At 45.2% G+C, this 18,157-nt stretch overlaps 1 protein-coding gene across 1 annotated transcript in view; it reads left to right on the top strand.

Moving 5' to 3' along the window:
* The window catches only part of STYXL2 (serine/threonine/tyrosine interacting like 2), a 32,984-nt gene that overhangs the window by 9,590 nt on the left and 5,237 nt on the right, over positions 1-18,157 (top strand). The window contains exons 3-5 of the mRNA XM_082437171.1: positions 9,572-9,666; positions 12,826-13,057; positions 14,941-15,158. Of these exons, the coding sequence (XP_082293297.1) occupies positions 9,572-9,666; positions 12,826-13,057; positions 14,941-15,158 (545 nt within the window). The remainder of the gene's footprint in view (positions 1-9,571; positions 9,667-12,825; positions 13,058-14,940; positions 15,159-18,157) is intronic.

The following is an 18,157-nucleotide window of genomic DNA, read 5'->3' as shown; positions in this document are numbered from 1 at the left end:
CAGATACTTCACCAAAGGAGATACATGGAAGGCAAATAAACACATGAAAAGATGCTCAAAAGTCTTTGTCATTAGGGAAATGCAAATGAAAACCACCGTGAGGTACCATTACATACATACTTATTAGAATATGTAAAATTAAAAACACTGACCATAACAAACATTGGTGAGAATGTGGAGGACTTGGAACAATCCCACTGCTGGTGGGAATGTAAAATGGTACAACCATTTTATAAACGGTTAGTTTCTTTAATAGTTAAACATACAGCTCCCTAAACACACACCTATATCTATATGATTCAGTCATTCTACTCCTAGGTATTTACCCAAGAGAAATTAAAGCCTATGTCCATACAAAGACTTGTACATGAATGTTCATAGCAACTTCATTTGTAATAGCCTGAAACAACCCAAATGTCCATGAACAAGTAAATGGATAAATATACTGTGGTGTATTTACTCACTGGAATACTATTCAGCAGTAAAAAGGAATGAATTATTGATTCATACAACAACATGGATGAATCTCAAAATAATCACGCTCAATGAAAGCAGTCAGACAAAAAAGAGTACATATGATTCAATTTACAGAAAATTCTAGAAAATGCAAATGAATCTCTGTAGTGACAGAAAGTAGATCAGCGGTTGCCTAAGGAGTACAAGGCAGGGAGGGGGTAGAGGGAGGGCTCACAAAGGGACATGAGGAAACTCTGGGGGGATGATGGCTATCACAATCTTGATTGTGGTGATGGTTTCACAGGTGGATACTTAAGTCAAACCTTACCAATCTGCATATTTTAAATATGTGCTGCATGTATAACAATTATACCTCAAATAAAGCTGTACGGTTTTTTAAAGGTATGAAAAGAGAAATAAAACTCTCTTCTAGGAGGCAGTATGGTGATGTGACGTGGGAAGAAGGTAAATGGTGTAATTGAGGCCAAAATTAAGGTCAGCTCAGCTCTCCCACTTACTAGCCATGAGAGCTTACATAAGTTAGTCATAAAATTGGAATACCAGTTTTACCCAGTAGTAGAAATAAAACAATATAAGATAACATATATTATTTATAATATATATTACATAAAGTATATAACATACATTATTACAATATAACATATATATAGGCATATTAGGTATTTGATAAATGGTGACTCTCTTCCCTTTTCCTTCCAGAGAAAGATATTTGACAACGATCTTTTTTCAGTAACTCATCAAGAAATTTTTATTTCACCAGAGTCCCACACACTGTAGTTAAAACATCATGTTTCTCTAATTCTGCCACAAGCAAATACTGTATTCTGAGCAACCGATCATTACCCAAGTCTGAACAGTCCTCCCTGTACTTAATAAGTGCCTGAAATTCCATCCTTCTTGTTTTATCTCTTTAGCTAAAGGCTTGAGCCTTTTTAAAATTAAATTATGCACTGAGTCAGCAAATATCCCACCAGCAGACTCTCAGTGCTAGTTTCTTAGGGCTACGGTAGCAAATTAGCACAAATTGAGTGGCTTAAAAACAATAGAAATATATTCTCTCGCAGTTTTGGAGGCCAGAAGTCTGAGAGCCAGGTGTTGGCAGGGACGCCCTCCCTCCAAAGGCTCCAGGGAAGACTCTGTCCTTGTGTCTCAGCTTCTATTGGCTCTGGGAGTTTCTTGGCTTGTGACGGCGTAACACCAACCTCTGCCTCTGTCTTCATGTGGCCATCTCTTCTCTGTTTCCTCTTGTGTCTTTTTGGAATGACATTTGGCACTGGATTTATGGTCTATCCACGATGACCTCTTCTCAAGGTCCTTGACTTAATTACATCTGCAAATATCCTTTTTCCAAATAAGCTTGCGTTCACAGGTTCTGGGAGACATATCTTTGGCAGGGCCACCATTCAACTCACTATAACTTTAGACCCAGCCCTGGGGCAATATAACTGTACTCTTTTCCGTAGAACCAGGACAGGGCCTTGCAAAAGTCCACCCAGTGCTACAAACAGCCACTGCCAATCAACCAGCGTTAGTCAGGGGATGAAGTGTGTTTGCTGTCCTGGCAGGGAGTCGTAACATTTCCAGCGTCATCTGTAAATCTCATCCTAGGGTGAATTAAGAACCTGAGAAAGGGGTGTAGCCAGTGGATAGCGGTGTCAAGTCTTCATTTTTGCCTGACTTAGGCACTGCCCTCAGACACCTTAAATTCAAACCTAGCTGCTGTGAGTCACTCTCTCTGGAGGAAAACCTGCAGCTAGAGATTCATCCATCTCCCAAGTAGGCAAATTTCCCGAGGTAATTCATGAGTTAACATTAAAATGTAAAACCCCCTATCCAGTGGGGCAACTTAACCTCCATCAGACCTCCCCAGTAACCCAGATGAGCAGTTTAAAGTGTCAGTGTGCTTGTGATGCAAACCAGCCTCAAGACAGGCCCCCCTCCCTTATAGGAAGCCTCTGCCCCCCAAGCCCTCCCATGCAGCTCGTCTGAAACCTACCTCTGCCTCTTCTCTTCCTCCTCAGCTATGACCAGTTTTCTCTTCCTCTCCAAATAAAGGATCAGACTTCTTTATCCTTCTCTTTTTCTGATTTGAAGAATATTTTTCTGTTTTCCTTTATTTTTTTCCAAGTCAAAAATCCATTTCTTGCTCTGGCTTCAGATCTGAACTTTTCAAGCCTCTGCAGTGTTTTAGAACGCCTTGGTGATCTGGGCAGGCCACCTCTCTTGACAGCATTTTCCCTTCCACCTTCAGCAAAGATCCTTAGCTGTGCTCCGCTTGCCTTTCTTCTCACGAGGTCTGCGTGCCTGGTGGTGGCAGTGGGGCAGGAGATGGGGGCATGTAGCGTCAGGTCTGTGTGTCCTCATTGTGTGTCCTTGGAAAATGGCTCCTCCCACACAACCTTTCTCTTTTATATTTCTTTTTCCGTGAAAATTTTCCTGCCTTGGTTCTTTCACAGAGCCTGCTGGAAGCAGCTTGCTAAAAATCGATTTGCTTTACTGACTTCTCTCCTTCCTTGGAGCCTGAACTTTGCCTGTGTGGTCACTTTTACTGAAGCTCAGAAACCTGTTCCTTTTTTGCAAAAGCCAAATCAAGAAAGACACCCCCATCCTGGGCCTCTGCCTCCATTTCATTTCCAAGGGACTCATTGAAAGGAAGTGATCGGCTGTCAAGGGGGGCTGGGTTGAAGGACCCCAATTCCACTCTATTCTGGGTCTTGACAACCTGGCAACTGGTTTAAAGAACTGGCTTTCAAACTTTGCCAACTGCAGTCCACAGTGGGACATACCGTTTACTCAGAGCATACGCGTATAGGTATGTGTACATTTTTAAAAGGTTTCACAAAATTATACCTATCTTTACAATGGATGGTGCTATTCTCTATTCTATTTTTTTTTTTTCTTTTTTTTTTTTTTTGCCAGATGCTAGGTACGACCCATTGATTTTATGATACACTAATGGGTCACAGTCTGCAATTTTGAAAAACACAGGTTTAAAGAAAGCTGCCCCCGTCTCTGCTCTTGGTTAGGAAGTCCATCAAACTCTGCTTTATTGTTTCTCTTCAATTCACCCTCAAGGCTTTTTAGCTGCTGCTTCCTGATCCTATGATGAGGTATATATCGATCCTAGAGCCTTTCTTTCCCTGCCGGTCTTTTTGAACAGCCAGTCCTTTCTGCTTTCCAATCACGGTGTGTCATCACACTCCATCGCAGGCATGCGGGTGGAAGCACAGACACGGTCATAAATCAAAACCTCTAGGGCCACTGTCTCACTGACCTTGCAAATATAAACAGGCCCACTTGCCCAGATCTTACCCTCCTGCCTCCTCTCTTTCTCTGCAATCCTGCTTCTCGGTGGAAAACAAGAGCAGCTTCTCAACGCCGTTGGGACATGGCTGTCCACTCGGGTCCTTTCAGGTCCTATCCCCACACCTTCTATATTAGACTCAGTAAACCATGTCTCTGGCAAAACAGTCTTAGGACTATCAGGTTTACATCTCCTCCTCTCATAACAGGTTAACTCATAAAAGCGCTCAGAATTTACATCCTACTTTCAACACTGGAGGATGCCGAGCTGAGTTTACTGTTGCTCGCATTTTTGCATCAGCAGCCAAAACAGATGCAATGTGGGATTGGGGAGGGCATCTGATCTTAACCCCCCCTCTTTTCTCAATCTTAAAACCTCCAACTTCTCAAAAGTGTACTGGGTGGTCTTCAAATGTGATTTCTCAGATTCACTGACCCATGAGCTGGAGTTCAGTCTTTACCACCAACAAGGAGGAAGGATGTTTCCCCACCATTTTTATTTTCAGATTTTAATTTCATATTCTCTCCCCTAGCAAACTTGCAGCCTCAGAGTTTAGGTATATTCAGGACAGGTTATCAGTTCCCGGTATTTGTCATGTGAAACCAAATCCACACAATCTGAAGTCGATGTTGTTTGGGGAAAATGGCAGGATCAAAGGCTTGCAGAAAGACAGAACCAGGTGGGGATCCCAGGGGACACCACCTGCTGACTTCTGGCTCGGGTCTTTCTGCACACCTGACAGGTGAGGACTTCTGTAACTCTTTTCAGTCTGTGCCTGTAACTTCCTCCAACGGAGAGCCCTGGAGGCCTGCAGAGGAACAAAGAAAAGTGACCTCTGCGAGAAGTGAGGGGCCATGCCAGGAGGAAGCCCTTATCATCCCCATAGTTACACGAGAGTTCTTGGTTAATTACCCTTTCAGGGTTTTGTTTTGATTCCCCCCGCCAAACCTCATTTTTAAATGACCCTTAAGAAACAAAATAATTATTTTTATTAATAATAGTATAAATAATATTAATTATTAATAAATAAAAGAATAAAACTCCCTTAATAAATATTGTTGAAATGGAAATGTGGCTCACATTTATATAAAATTTAAGGCTCTGACTCTAGTTTTGTGAAATGTTGATATTTTAAAGCCGAGACCGCCCTGAATCCTGGGCCCAGAATATCCCCAGGGTCTGACACTATCCTGACGCTATTGTCGGGGCTTACTTTCATATTGGTATTATTTTGTTGTTACCTCCCAACTGCAACAAATTGGGGTCTGTCACTGATTATTTCCTAGGTTCTGTATTACTATCAGGGAGAAGAGTGCCTTAGCATTTGCTCAGAATTCACTTGGTATAGTGTTACTGCTGTCATCTACTGCTGCCTAACAAATTACCCCAAAATGTAATGACTTAAGACAATAATTTTATTTTGCTCCCCTTTTTACAGGTAGGAATTTGGACAGGACGGGGCAGCTTGTCTGTGTTTCACATAGTGTCAGCTGGAGTGGCCCAAGGGGTGAAGGATGACGCTCTAAGAGGCTCACCCACATGGCTGACTGTTGGCTGGGAGCTTGGCAGGGAGTGCTGGCCAACAGCCTTTCCAGCTTGGTGGCCTCGGGGTTGTTGGTGTCATCTGACTTCTAATATGGCAGCTTAGGGCCTCCGAAGAGAGAGCACTGAGAGCCAGAAGCAGGGAGCTGCCCTTAAGGCTCAGGTTCAGACACTGGCTGTGTCACTCCCACCATATTCTATTGTGAGATCAGTCACAGAGACCCCTCAGATTCAAGGGAAGTGGACATAGACCACTATTCGAGGAGTGTCAAAGATCTGGGGCTACCATAAGAAAAAATTCCTAATTGCCAATATAGGCCTCCGAGATTGTATACATCTTTGCCTCAGAAGGGCAGAGAGAGAGCATGGACAGAACATAGCCAGGACCCTGGATTTGCTCCTGGGTTTGCTACTGGCAGCCCAGTAAAATGATGAGCCCGTAGCAAATACTTGATAAATACTGTTGTGTTGTAATTAGTGTACCTGCCACATTCCCTTAAATGTGGTACTGTACTGAGGACAAAGTCAGTCAGTCAGTGAATCAGAAAATATCTATTAAGCAGACATTGAGCTAGGTTCTGGGAACCCAACAGCTCACAAAATACCCTAAAAATCCTAAGACTATTTTGCCACAGATGTGGTTTAATGAGTCTAATAAAGAAGGTGTGGTCTCTGCGTCATAGAGGGTGTAGTCTTGCATAGGAAGCAGAATTTATCAAATTATTTCATAAATAAATGTAAAGTTACATCAAATAGAAGTGCCATAAAGGAAAGGTTTATGGTGCAATGAGAGGTGGAGATCAGGGAAGACTTCCCTAAAGAAATGATGATTGAACTAAGATCTGAACGATGGGTGAGGAGGAGGAGAACTGACCATCCAGGCAGCCGAAATGGGCTTCTGCAAAGTGCCTGGGCAAAAGGAAACTTGGCGGGGATGGGAAGCCAAAGAAGACCAGTGTACTGGAAAGGACTGAGCCCAAGGGAAGCCAGTGCAAGCTGAGGCTGGAGAGTAGAAAGGGACCAGAGACGGCAGGGCCTTGGAGACCATCAAGTTTGATCCCCAAGGTGATATGTGGACACCTTGCCTGGTACCTAGAATTCTGTCCATTCATCCAGCCATCTATCTATTCATCCATATACCCATCTGTCCACTCACATTCCACTCAGTCATCAAAACCTGCCTGGTTACTCACCTTCCATATGCTGGAGGTACAGAGATAAATAAGACTACGTAAGCTGTACCTTTACAGAACTTGTGTACACCCCAACCAGGTGTTCTATTCTTTATTACCTTTACCAAGCCACCAGACCTCTAAAAACCTCTCTAGTTCTAGCATCCAAGGATAATATCTCACAAACCTCACCCTTAATTCACCCTCACTCCCCGGTCACGCTTTTGAAAATGCATCTTCTTGTCACAAGGAGTACTTGGGCTAGATTGGGAATGATCTGACACAGCTGCTCTTGGAAATCCCTCAGGAACTACCAATAATGATACAACATTGCACTGACCTGCCTGGGCAGGTCTAACCATGTCCTGGTTAGAGCCATAGGCTACTCCTTTTTTCTGTCAAAGACATTTCTTTTTTCATAGCCTTGCTGGCTCTGATCACATCATTTTCCCAAGGGGGAAATCTGATGTGGATGTCTACTACAAGGGAATTATTCTGCTGATCAATCAACTAAACTTATCTAATTCCAAGTTAGCTCCATTCAGTTCAGCTGGATTCAGCTCAACTCAGCCCAGTCCATCCATCCATCCATCTATGCTTCCAACAAGTATTCTTTAAGTATTTTTCTGTCAAAGTCTATGTTGGGCCTGGGGATCCAGCTGGGGTTTCTTCCACCAACCAACTCACCTCCCCTTTCCAATCAGAATGGTATCAGTGTATTGTGTGGAGAGAAGACTGGACTCAGAGCAGGACTGCTCTATTTTTGCAGCTTAGCCCTGCCACTTATTTACTGCCTTGGGCAATTTTGTTAACCTCTCTGAGCCACAGTTTCCTCACCTTAAAGCAGGAATAATAATACCTACTATGTGGGAGTTTTGTCAGGATTAAATTTATAAAAGGCACTCAGAAATGGTATCCAGGGTCTTCCCTGGCGGTCCAGTGGTTAAGACTTTGCCTTCCAATGCAGGGGGTGTGGGTTCGATCCCGCAGTCAGGGACCTAAGACCCCACATGCCTAGTGGCCAAAAAACCAGAACATAAAACAGAAGCAATATTGTAACAAATTCAATAAAGACTTTAAAAATGGTCCACATAAAAAAAAAAATCTTTTTAAAAAAATGGTATCCTGGACTTCCCTGGTGGCGCAGTGGTTAAGAATCCGCCTGCCAATGCAGGGGACACGGATTCGAGCCCTGGTCCGGGAAGATCCCACATGCCGCAGAACAGCTAAGCCCGTGCGCCACAACTACTGAGCCTGTGCTCTAGAGCCCGCGAGCCACAACTACTGAAGCCCACGTGCCACAACTACTGAAGCCCGCGCACCTAGAGCCCGTGCTCTGCAACAAGAGAAGCCACCGCGATGAGAAGCCCGCGCACCACAGCGAAGAGCAGCCCCTGCTCGCCGCAACTGGAGAAAGCCCACGCGCGGCAACGAAGACCCAACGCAGCCAAAAATAAATAAAATAAATAAATTTATAAGAAAAAAAAATGGTATCCATACCCAACACAGTGGATGAACACAGACCAAGGAACATCACTGGGAAATTTCTTAACACTGCGAACCAAAGAAGATTCTACAGGTTTCCACAGAGATAAAATAGGTCAATTACAAGGGTCAGGAAACACATTGGCTTCCGACTTTTAAAAGCAAAACGATAATGGACAAGTTTCTAGTTCTGGGTATGGCAAACACACCCTCCACCTAGACTCTCCCGTGGATTGCCCTTATAAAACGTGGGCAGAAGGATACAGCTGCTGTTTGAGGACTCTGAAAAGTAAACAGTTTCAGGCAGATCGAGGAAGAAAACCAGAATCCAAACCACTACCACATCAGCAGTGTGTGTATCATGTTTTCCTCTGGAATTTACAACCTTGACTCAGGGCAATGTGACAGTGATGGCAGCAATAGCCTGAGGCGCCTAAGAAATGAAATATTCAGCAATAAGAAGGAACAAATTATTCACTCATGCAATAGAATAGTGACTCTTAGATGCATTTTGCTAAGTGAAATAAGCCAGATCCAAAAGACTACTGTATTATTTCATTTATTTAACCTTCTGGAAAAGGCCATACTATAGGGAAAAAAAACAGATCAGTGATTGCTAGGGGATGAGGTGCAGGGAAGTTTTGACTGTAAAACGAATGGGGCATGATGGAATTTTTTGGAAAAAAGAAAATAGTATCCATTAAGTCCTCTTGCCATTTTTTAATCCTCTCTGGACATAAAGGAAAGACTAAGCAAAAAAGACCCAAAGCTCACCACAACACCTGGAAAAGAGGAGAACCCACTGGGGAGGAGGGCACCCACCACTGTAGTATGGTCCTAACCCTTGTTTTTGCCCTTGATTTACCGTGTTCCTCAAAGATCCCTTTGGACACCTCTGCTGAATTCTTTCCGGGAAATTGACATTTACCTAAATTACTCTATTGCATCCCTGGGCTTAGGCTGATCCTGGATTTCTTGTGTTCAAAATCAGGACTGTGCAGTTGAGCACATCTTCATGTTTCCCTCGGTGTTGTGTCAGCCCTTCATCAGCAGCAGCGCATGCCCTTTAAGCAGGGAGAAGATACGGGGCATGGAAGGAATGGTGGCAGCCTACCCAGTCCACCGATCCAGCAGAACCCTGGTGGAAGCCCGGTTAGGGACATCCTACAGTACTGGTAACAGAGGAGCAGGGACAAGAAAAGAAAAAGGAGCAGCAGTACATCCAAGGGTAGGAACACACAAAGAAAGTGAAGCCACATCAGCGTGAGTTCTCCCCAGTCTCTTCCCGCCACAACCCAGGCTACCATGTCATTAAACATCAAGGTGCCAACTCTGGTCTAAAAATAAATAGGCGACTAAGCCATAGCATACCCAGCGTTCTGCATTCTTAGGTTCCCTAAACTTAGGATACTAAGCCATAGCATACCCAGAATTCTGCATTCTTAGGTTCCCTAAACTTAGGAAGGCATTCCCTTTATCTCATTGTTTTCCACTCGTGGCTATAATCAGATCTAGGTTTCTTATCTAAAAAGATTGCCTCCCATTCAGATGCTGCCCAGAGTCATCTCATGTGAATATCTTCCTCTTTTAGGTACTCAGTGGTCTCAGATGCAGAAACAGAAAGCATTTTCATGGAGCCCATTCACCTCTCCTCAGCTGTTGCAGCTAAACAGATCATCAATGAAGGTGATGCCATCAGACGCAGGGTGGGAGGAGGGAGAGTCCAAGGGTCATCTGGAGACTCTCGGAAGGGGGCCATTGGAAGGTGTCAATGTGCTTCTCACGTGCTTCCCATCACATTAAGAGGAGCGGATCCAAAGAAGGCAGTTCCTCCAACCCCTCCTCATCAACATTCATGGGACAGAGGTGGAAATTATTATGCCTCAGTGTGAACAGTTCTCTAGGCAACAGACAGGGAGGCAGCTCCAATCTGCCCCTAGGGCCCCTCATCCAGTTTTTCAGTTAACCTCAGGGGCCCTGCGATGGCTTATGCTAGAGATGCAGACCTGAGAGCCTAAGAAATGGCTAGGAGCATCCAGAGAGTTCTGTTCAAAGGGATGTCTAGATTTAAATCTGCATTTCCACTAATGCTTAAAGATGGTTTTTAAACTGAAATATGAATGGGGAGGAGGTAAGGAAAGGTGGGGTGGCAAGAGATGTTAATATTTACACAAAAAAATTTAGAGCAGAAAACGTACTATATTTATTCACGGATACTCCTTCCAATTGGATGGATTTTTTTTCCTAATCAATTTTGGGCAAATAATCTTTCACAGTTTCGTTCCTCTCCTTTCTCCTCCCTTTGCGCTTGGTTTCTCTCTCACTCCGGATGGGTGGGGTGAGATAAGGCAGTCCTGTTAATTACACAGGGCCCACCTGGCCTTTGGGCTTAATCTGGCATCCACAGCTGGTGGCCATGATCACTTCCCTAGTGATGAGAACCAAACATGCTACTCCTTCTCCATGTAACCCCAGGTCTTGCTTAGTCCCTAGGCCCTTTGTGTCCCCACCAGGGTCCCTGAGGACATCTGGATCTCCTGAGCAATGAGATATTTTAAAATACCTCATGAGCAGTGAGATATTTTACCTGATGTTGCTTGTTGATCTGGGAACCCTAGGAGGCCCCATCTTCTCAAGTAACTACTTTTTTCTGTTTTCTTTTATCACCCTACCTGGGGTCACTGTTACCTTGCTCCAAGCCAGGCCAAGGTGTCTTGATCCCAGTCTAGTTCTTTCTAAATTGCTCCCAGCACCACCCTAACTCTGGAAGTTCTTTTTCCCTCCTGTGTGGTTGGGAATTTCCCTAACCTTCCATCTTGCATCACCCTTGCATTGTGCTTCACTCTCTGGACATCTCTCCAGGCTTTGGCTCTTGATAAGTAAAAGTCCAGGTTTAGGGGTTGTGAGAAAACCGTGTCCTCTCTTTGAAAGCTTCGCTTTCAGGTCTATGGGGTGCTAGGGACTTTCAGCATTTATACTGTGACCTGAAGCTGAGCAATGCCTTTTTTTTATCCTAAGCCTTTGTAGGCATTAAGCCCAAGTTTCATTAGTCTGAGTGGCTGAAGGATGGTGGGGGAAGAAAAAAAGAATAAATTACAGAAAAAAGGGAAATGTACCAAGTGATACTTCAAAACATTGCCCTACTCAGTAGTGATTAGAGGGGTAAAAATGGATGTCGAAGAACCCTCCAATTTCAGGAAAGTCTGCATATGCCACACATCTGACAGAGTGCAAAGGAGAAATGTCTGGGCTTTACTCTCTTCTGATGAAGCCTCAGCGAGTAGAAATAAATGGGAGGAATTGATGCGGCTGAAGTGTGGAGCAGAGAGCTAGGGAAAGTAGGAGCTCCCAGTGGGGATAAGGGGCTGGGACATTTGTTTTTAAATTGGAAGGGGAAGAAATCAAAACAATAACCTGCTATATAAATAGCCGAGGAAGACATTGCTGTATATTTTAATGAGGCAGTGGGGAGTTTTGTGGGGTTTTTTTCCATGTAGTAGAGGAAAGATATCTAAGTAGGGGAGGGAAAGAGAGGGGCTTTTACATTTGCCGTGTAAGACCCCAGGAGAGCCAAGAGTGGTGGAGAAAATAGGAACGCTTCATCTACTTTTAAGCAAAATAGAGCACTGGGATTGCAGAGGTTTTCTTCTTCCTGCTTTTGAAACGGATATCAAAGAACATTTAGAGCTGAGACCTGTGCAGGGATGTGGGTGCACATCAGGTGGTTTAGACGAGGGTGGAGAGGAGAAGGAAGCTTTAGGGAAATGAAGTCGTCAGCCCTGGGCAGAACCCAGGACTCCTGGATCCGCAGACTTGAGCAGCCCGGCTTACAGACACCTGCTCGTTCTGTGAAGGGCGGGGCCACGTCTATTGCCAAATGTGGCTGCACTCTTCACCCACGTGGGAAAGAGGTGGTGCCAGCAAGAGGTTATGGCCAACACAGAGGACACTCCTTTCCTACTTACCTTCTTTTTTCCTCTCTCTACTCAGTACTTTTGGGCTACAAAGTGAAAGGAAAGGTTTTGCTCTCTTGTATACCTTCTTAGAGAAACGAAAGATCTTACCTTCCTCCAAATTTGATAATTTGGGAGCAAATACATTAGGAGGAGAAGTTTCACTCGAGAGGCAGGTGAATAGAATGTGAATTCATTCGAAACTTGAGCTTCTCTGGGCTGTTGTCAGAAAGGCCCCGAGTGCTGTTTTGTGACTGGCGTCAGAGCTCATAGGAAACTTTTGCCACCTGTCAGAGAGCTGGGAGGCTGAGGATCACAGGCGCCCACACTCTAGTGGGGGAAACAGACAATACACGAAATAAGTAAATTAAAGGTGTATTACAAGGTGACCTAGCATAAGTGACTGCTGAAAGTTTCACTTTTCCCAGAGTTATTTGCCTTCCATGTGTAAAGGAGTCAAACTAATAGAATGAATTATGTTACTAAAGAATGCCATGTATTCATCTGGTAAATGCTTCTAAGCGTCTAATTTGTGTGGGTCACTGAGGGATTTACAAGTATAAATTGGACATACACCAGCTACTCAAGGACCTCGGTCTAAGAAATTATCAGCCAGCTTTAGAGAAATACGGGAGGAGATGAGGGAAACTGATGTCCCTTCTCCCACCGCAGTACACCTATGCTGCTGACCCTGACAAGTGTTCAGGCCAATGCAGGCTCCTCCTGGGTCCCCATTAAGTCCTTCCTGGCAGATCAGATCCTGCTGGATCTGAAGGAATTCAGCCCATACGCAGAGTCCTGGCAGCAAATGGGCCAAGAGTGGGTTCTCCCAAGGAGCAGGGAAGGCCCTGGTGTTCCTCCTCTTTGATGAGAATGCTTCCCGTCCCCCTAGAACTCAAGCCGCAGGGGGTCAAGGCCGAGGCAGAGTGTCCAGGCATGCTGGAGTCTGCCGAGCAGCTGCTGGTGGAGGACCTGTACAACCGCGTCAGGGAGAAGACGGATGACACCAGCCTGTACAACACGCCCTGCATCCTGGACCTACAGCGGGCCTTGGCTCAAGACCGCCAAGAGGCTCCCTGGAATGAGGTGGATGAGGTCTGGCCCAACGTCTTTATAGCAGAGAAGTGAGTCTGACGTCTTGGGGGTATCGTGATCCTTTGTCCTACCACTCTGGGTAGTGCCTAAGATGAAACTCCTCCAACCTTGACCAAAGGTTCAATAGCTCCCTCCAGCAAATTGATGCTGCCTGACTACTTTCCCAGCCCTGAACTTGGAGAATGGCCCCACCTACCCACCTGCACACAGAGATCCCCGGGCAAAAATGCTGGCATGATTGTTTATCCTCCAACCTTCTGCCAGGGCCCTCTATCATAGCCTGGCCCCTCCAGGTGCCTTTTCTGGGCCTCCCTTCCTGCCCAGAGCCTTGCCAGCACACACCTCACTATCACCATCATCCCATGACATCCATAACAACCACATAATGGGACATTTGGAGCCACTGACTATATTGATTTTATATATATTTACCAACTTATGAAAATGCCCACAATATATTAAGAGGATAAATAGGTTATAAAACAAATATATATAATATGATGCTAATTGAGTAATATATATAGTATGTGTGTATGTCTGTGTTTGTATATGCTTTTACTTAGACAACAAATTGGAAACAAATGTGATAAAAAGTTTATAGTACTTCTCTCTAGGAGGTGGTTCTGTAAGTGATTTTCATTTTCTTCTTTAGGTTTCTTTTGAATTGTACAGATTTCCTACAGTAAACACGTGTTATTTTTATAATAAGAAAAAAATGTTATTTTTCAAAAGTTTATCAGTGGTTTCCAGAACAAAACCCAAAACAACTCACTCACATCCTGGTGCTTTTGTTGTGGTCTTGCCAGTGCATAATTGGTAGCAATAGGCTGGTTTGTGAAATTCGTTTTGCTGATCTATTGGCTACTTAATGAGATCTTTTCCCAATGTAATTACCCATATATCTAGATGCAAGGGAGGGAATCTGGGGTCCCCAGGGCAGGCAGTAGGGAAAATAGCTTTGGACATTGGGTCTTGTACTCCACTGTGGTATAATTGGTTGCCCGGGACCTGATTCCCAGAGCTGGGCACCAAGTCCCGAGTGATCCCTAATTAGTTCTGTAGACCCAGAAACATTCACATTGTGATCAACAGGGACCCTGGGCATCTCCAGATATCACCAGCTAAAAGCTTCTGCTCCTTCTTGGGCAACCCTGTCCTCAGGGCCTCTTTAAACTAAGCTCTATTTATTCCGCTGCAGTAAAAAAGCTCTGAACTAGAAACCCCGAACCCCAGTTCTTATGAGTCTTTTTCTTTGAACAAGTCATAAAAGCTATCTGATTCATTTTTACAATCTTCAAATGGGAAGGGGATATATGTATACATATAGCTGATTCACTTCATTGTACAGCAGAAACTAACACAACATTGTAAAGCAACTATACCCCAATTTTTTAAAAACTGGTGGGGAATAATAATAATAATACCTAAAAAACAAAAAGAATAGTTGTACTGTCTACCTCTTAAGTTTATTATTAGGATAAAATAAACTAATGCATACGAAAGCACTTTGAAAAGTATAGCATGCCATATCAATGTGAAGCACACATTTTATTATTATTTTTGCCTGCCACTTCTGTGTCTTGATAACTGTGCATCCCAAAGGCATGGAATTTTAGCCTAGAGTTCTCTGGGCCAATCAAAGTTTTCCTTACACATCGATCTTGTTCTCTTCTTTCTCCTGCCCTCCCTTGCCCAGCTCCCCGTCCCTTCTCTCTCTCGCCAGAGCTAAGTCACCGGTCCCTTTTTATAACAATATTTCCCGTGAGCCCCAGACACATGGGTGAGCAGACAAGGAGGTATTCACCCAGCTGTGGCCCTCCTGACCTGGCTGAAGCAGGCTCCCAATCTCAGTGGTAAGGCACCTTTCTATTTCTGACTCTGGCAAAAAACGCCCCTGCCTCTTTCCCTACAGGAGTGTGGCTGTGAACAAGGGGAGGCTGAAGAGGCTGGGAATTACCCACATCCTGAATGCTGCTCATGGCACCGGCGTCTACACTGGGCCTGAATTCTACACTGGCCTGGAGATCCAGTACCTGGGTGTGGAGGTCGATGACTTCCCTGAGGTGAACATCTCCCAGCATTTCCGGAAGGCAGCCGAGTTCCTGGATGAAGCCCTGCTGACCTATAGAGGTGAGGGGGTCTGTCTGCTCCAGGCTGCTGGAATTCCACAGGGCGAGGAAGGACAAAAGGAATGTTATGAAAACCTGCAGGTTATCTGCTGTCTGGAGGTCATCTGTCTTAAGACGGTCGTTGTCTCATTCTAGGACAAGGGGAAAGGAATGGACCATCATTGATCCCATAAGTAATTACTGAGGGCCCAACATGTGCCAGGTGCTAGTCTAGGCACTGTGGTGAAAGATACAGACAAAGCTTCTGGCCTTTGATACTTACATTATAGTGAAGGCAGAACAAATTAGAAAGAAAAGAGAAAGAGAAAGAAAAATGTCAGATACTGATCAGTGTGAGGCAGAGATGAGCACTGGGATGATGTGTTGGAGTGGCTGGCCAGCTCCCTCAAGAGTGGTTGAGAAGGCCTCTCGGAGGAGGGGGCATTTAAGTTGAGCCATAAGAAGGAACTAGCCATGGAAAAATTGGAAGAAGAACATTCCTGGCCAAGGGACGTGCCAGTGCAAAACTCCTATGGTGGAATAAGCTTGGTGTATTCAGGAATCACAAGGCGAGTGTGGCTTAGCCTGGTAGATGAGGGTGGCAGGGGCCCATTGTGCAGGAAGTTGAGGACCAAGGTAAGGGAGTTGAAAGGCACCTTGATCTGATCTGCATTATGGAAAACTCACTCCCTGGGCTCTGAGGGCAAGACCGGGTGGGAGGGGAGGGGAGAGTGGGAGCGAGGAGAGCAGGGCTGAGGCTGTCACGGTAGTCTAAGTGGGATGATAGGAGACTATCTATAGAGTTGATGGGACATCCATCTCAACGAGGATCTCAATGAGGAGAGGCTGAAGCCCATGCAGTGAGAGCGGGTGGGAGTTCAGCATCTGGTGCCCAAAAACCCATGCTTCAGTCCAGGATTTGCTATGTTCTCTCTATACAAGGAACCGCCGTTTCCTCATCTATAGAACAAATAGATCTAATTTTCCTAAAATTGCTGTGAGGATTAAAATTGTAAAAATGCATACAAGGGCTTACTTCGCACAGAACTGGGTAAATAATAAATGTTTAAAAAGTTACAGCCATTATTATAATGAATATTATTAACTATTCCTGGGAAGGACATTTCCTGTCATCACCAATGGCCAGGAAGGGTAATTTTTAATGGATACATATATATAGAGAGAGAGAGAGAGAGAGAGAGACAGAGACAGAGTTACAGAGAGACAAAGAGGGGAAATATTTTTATATATGTATACATTTTTATTAAATAATTTATAAATGTATAAATGTTATGTATATAATAATTATATATCTATATGAAATGATTTTCTCCCCTTTTCAATGCTTAAAAAAACCTACTTTTAAGAACGCATTTCTTCTGACGAAAGTGGACTTGGGCGTGTCTGTGGGAGAGGGGATTTCTTCCGCTGCTTTGCCGGGTGCTGACGGCCACTTCTCGGCCGAACGAGGGAAGCCGTAGACGCGGCAACCGGCCGGCGGGGCTCGCGCAGCATCCCGGGCGAGTGAGGCTGCTCGCAGAGCCGAAACGCATCCCCAGAAGCGGGAGAAGCTGCCCCGAGGGTGGCGGCGTGGCAGGGAGGCGGCGGGCTGGGCGTCCAAGAGCTGCGAGGCCGGAGCAGACAAGTGTCCTGCCGCGTGGAGAGGGAGACGGCGGCGCTCCCTCCAGGGCAGGTTCTCCCCGCGACCCAGAGCGGTGCCGCAGGGCCTGCGGGCGAGCGCAGCAGCTCTGCCAGGTCCACCGGGTGGTCCCCATCACCTGCCCGGCCGGTGCGTGCTGCAGACCATCTCCTCTCCCCTGGCTGCTATCAACTGCCTTCAGGCTCACCCTCCCTAGTCTCCGCACCCCTGCGAGGCAGGGAAAGGACGGTATCCTTACAGAGGTTGTTGCCTTTGTGGGCACTTCCTACCCCTTGGCAGACAGTTGTCACCATCCCTGGAATTAACCTCCTGAGCCTTAGTTTCTGTGGTTTTCTCCGTTCTAGGATACTTCCGAGTCAGTTCTTAACAAGGAGGAAGGCAAAACATACCCCTGGCTCTGGGCATTTTACATAATAATCGCAATGGCCCCTTGAGAAGGTATTCACATTTTGCAAATTGGGAAATCCCACTCATGGAAGGTTAAGTGATGGCCACCATGAAATAATTAAGATTCCTTTGGTTGCCAGTAAGTAGAAAGCATCTCAAACTACTTAACAAGCAACAAAGGCATTAATTACAGCAATACAAGGAGAAATCAAAAGACAGGAAGGTGGCCCCAGGATGGTCTGGGACAAGGACTGGACAACCTCAGGACTCTTGGTTCCATCATCTCTTTCTACCTCAGGGAGCATGGCCCACCACAGACCTGACAATAACGGCTAACTTCCTGCCTCAGTCCATTTCCACGTTCCCTGGAGAGAAAATTTGTTTGTCAGACTCTGGTCCTTTGTCTACCCTAAATTCTATCCACTATGGCAAGGGGGGTGGCTTCTGGGCAAGTACTTCTCATTTTCCTGGGGTGCAGAGAGGGGGAAAGTTCTGAGGAAAAGGAGAATTATGAATTGGGAGGATACAAAACAAATGCCTGCCATATAAAGGCATACTGAGAGTGTGAGAGAACTGGAACCCAGCCTTACTCAAGTCCAGGGCTCTCTCCACTAGCTGTACTCTTCAAATCTTTAAGCACATCTAGACAGACCATGATCCCCACGTCCCCCTGCCATCAGCCCTGCTGCTAATCAAAATGGCAACTGCAAATTAGAAAAAGACCACCTTCCTCAAGCCATTTTACTGCTGGAGAGTTTTCATCATAACCAAACAAATCAACTTTGACTTCAAAGTTAAAGGCGTCCCCTCGAGTTGTGTCAAGCATAAGCTATACATTAGTGTGGCCTTGTGCCTAACAGAGAAAATAAAAAAATCCTTTCGTTGCTCTGGGTGAATTGGGTGGGGCCCCAAGTCTGACCCATCCAGCTCTCCCCTGTCCCTCAGGCTGCCCCTGACACTCTTCAGAGGAATCC

Source organism: Balaenoptera physalus (assembly GCF_965194825.1).
Source record: "Balaenoptera physalus genome assembly, chromosome: 1".
Taxonomy (NCBI): Eukaryota; Metazoa; Chordata; class Mammalia; order Artiodactyla; family Balaenopteridae; genus Balaenoptera; species Balaenoptera physalus.
This window is presented reverse-complemented; position numbering and strand designations above follow the sequence as displayed.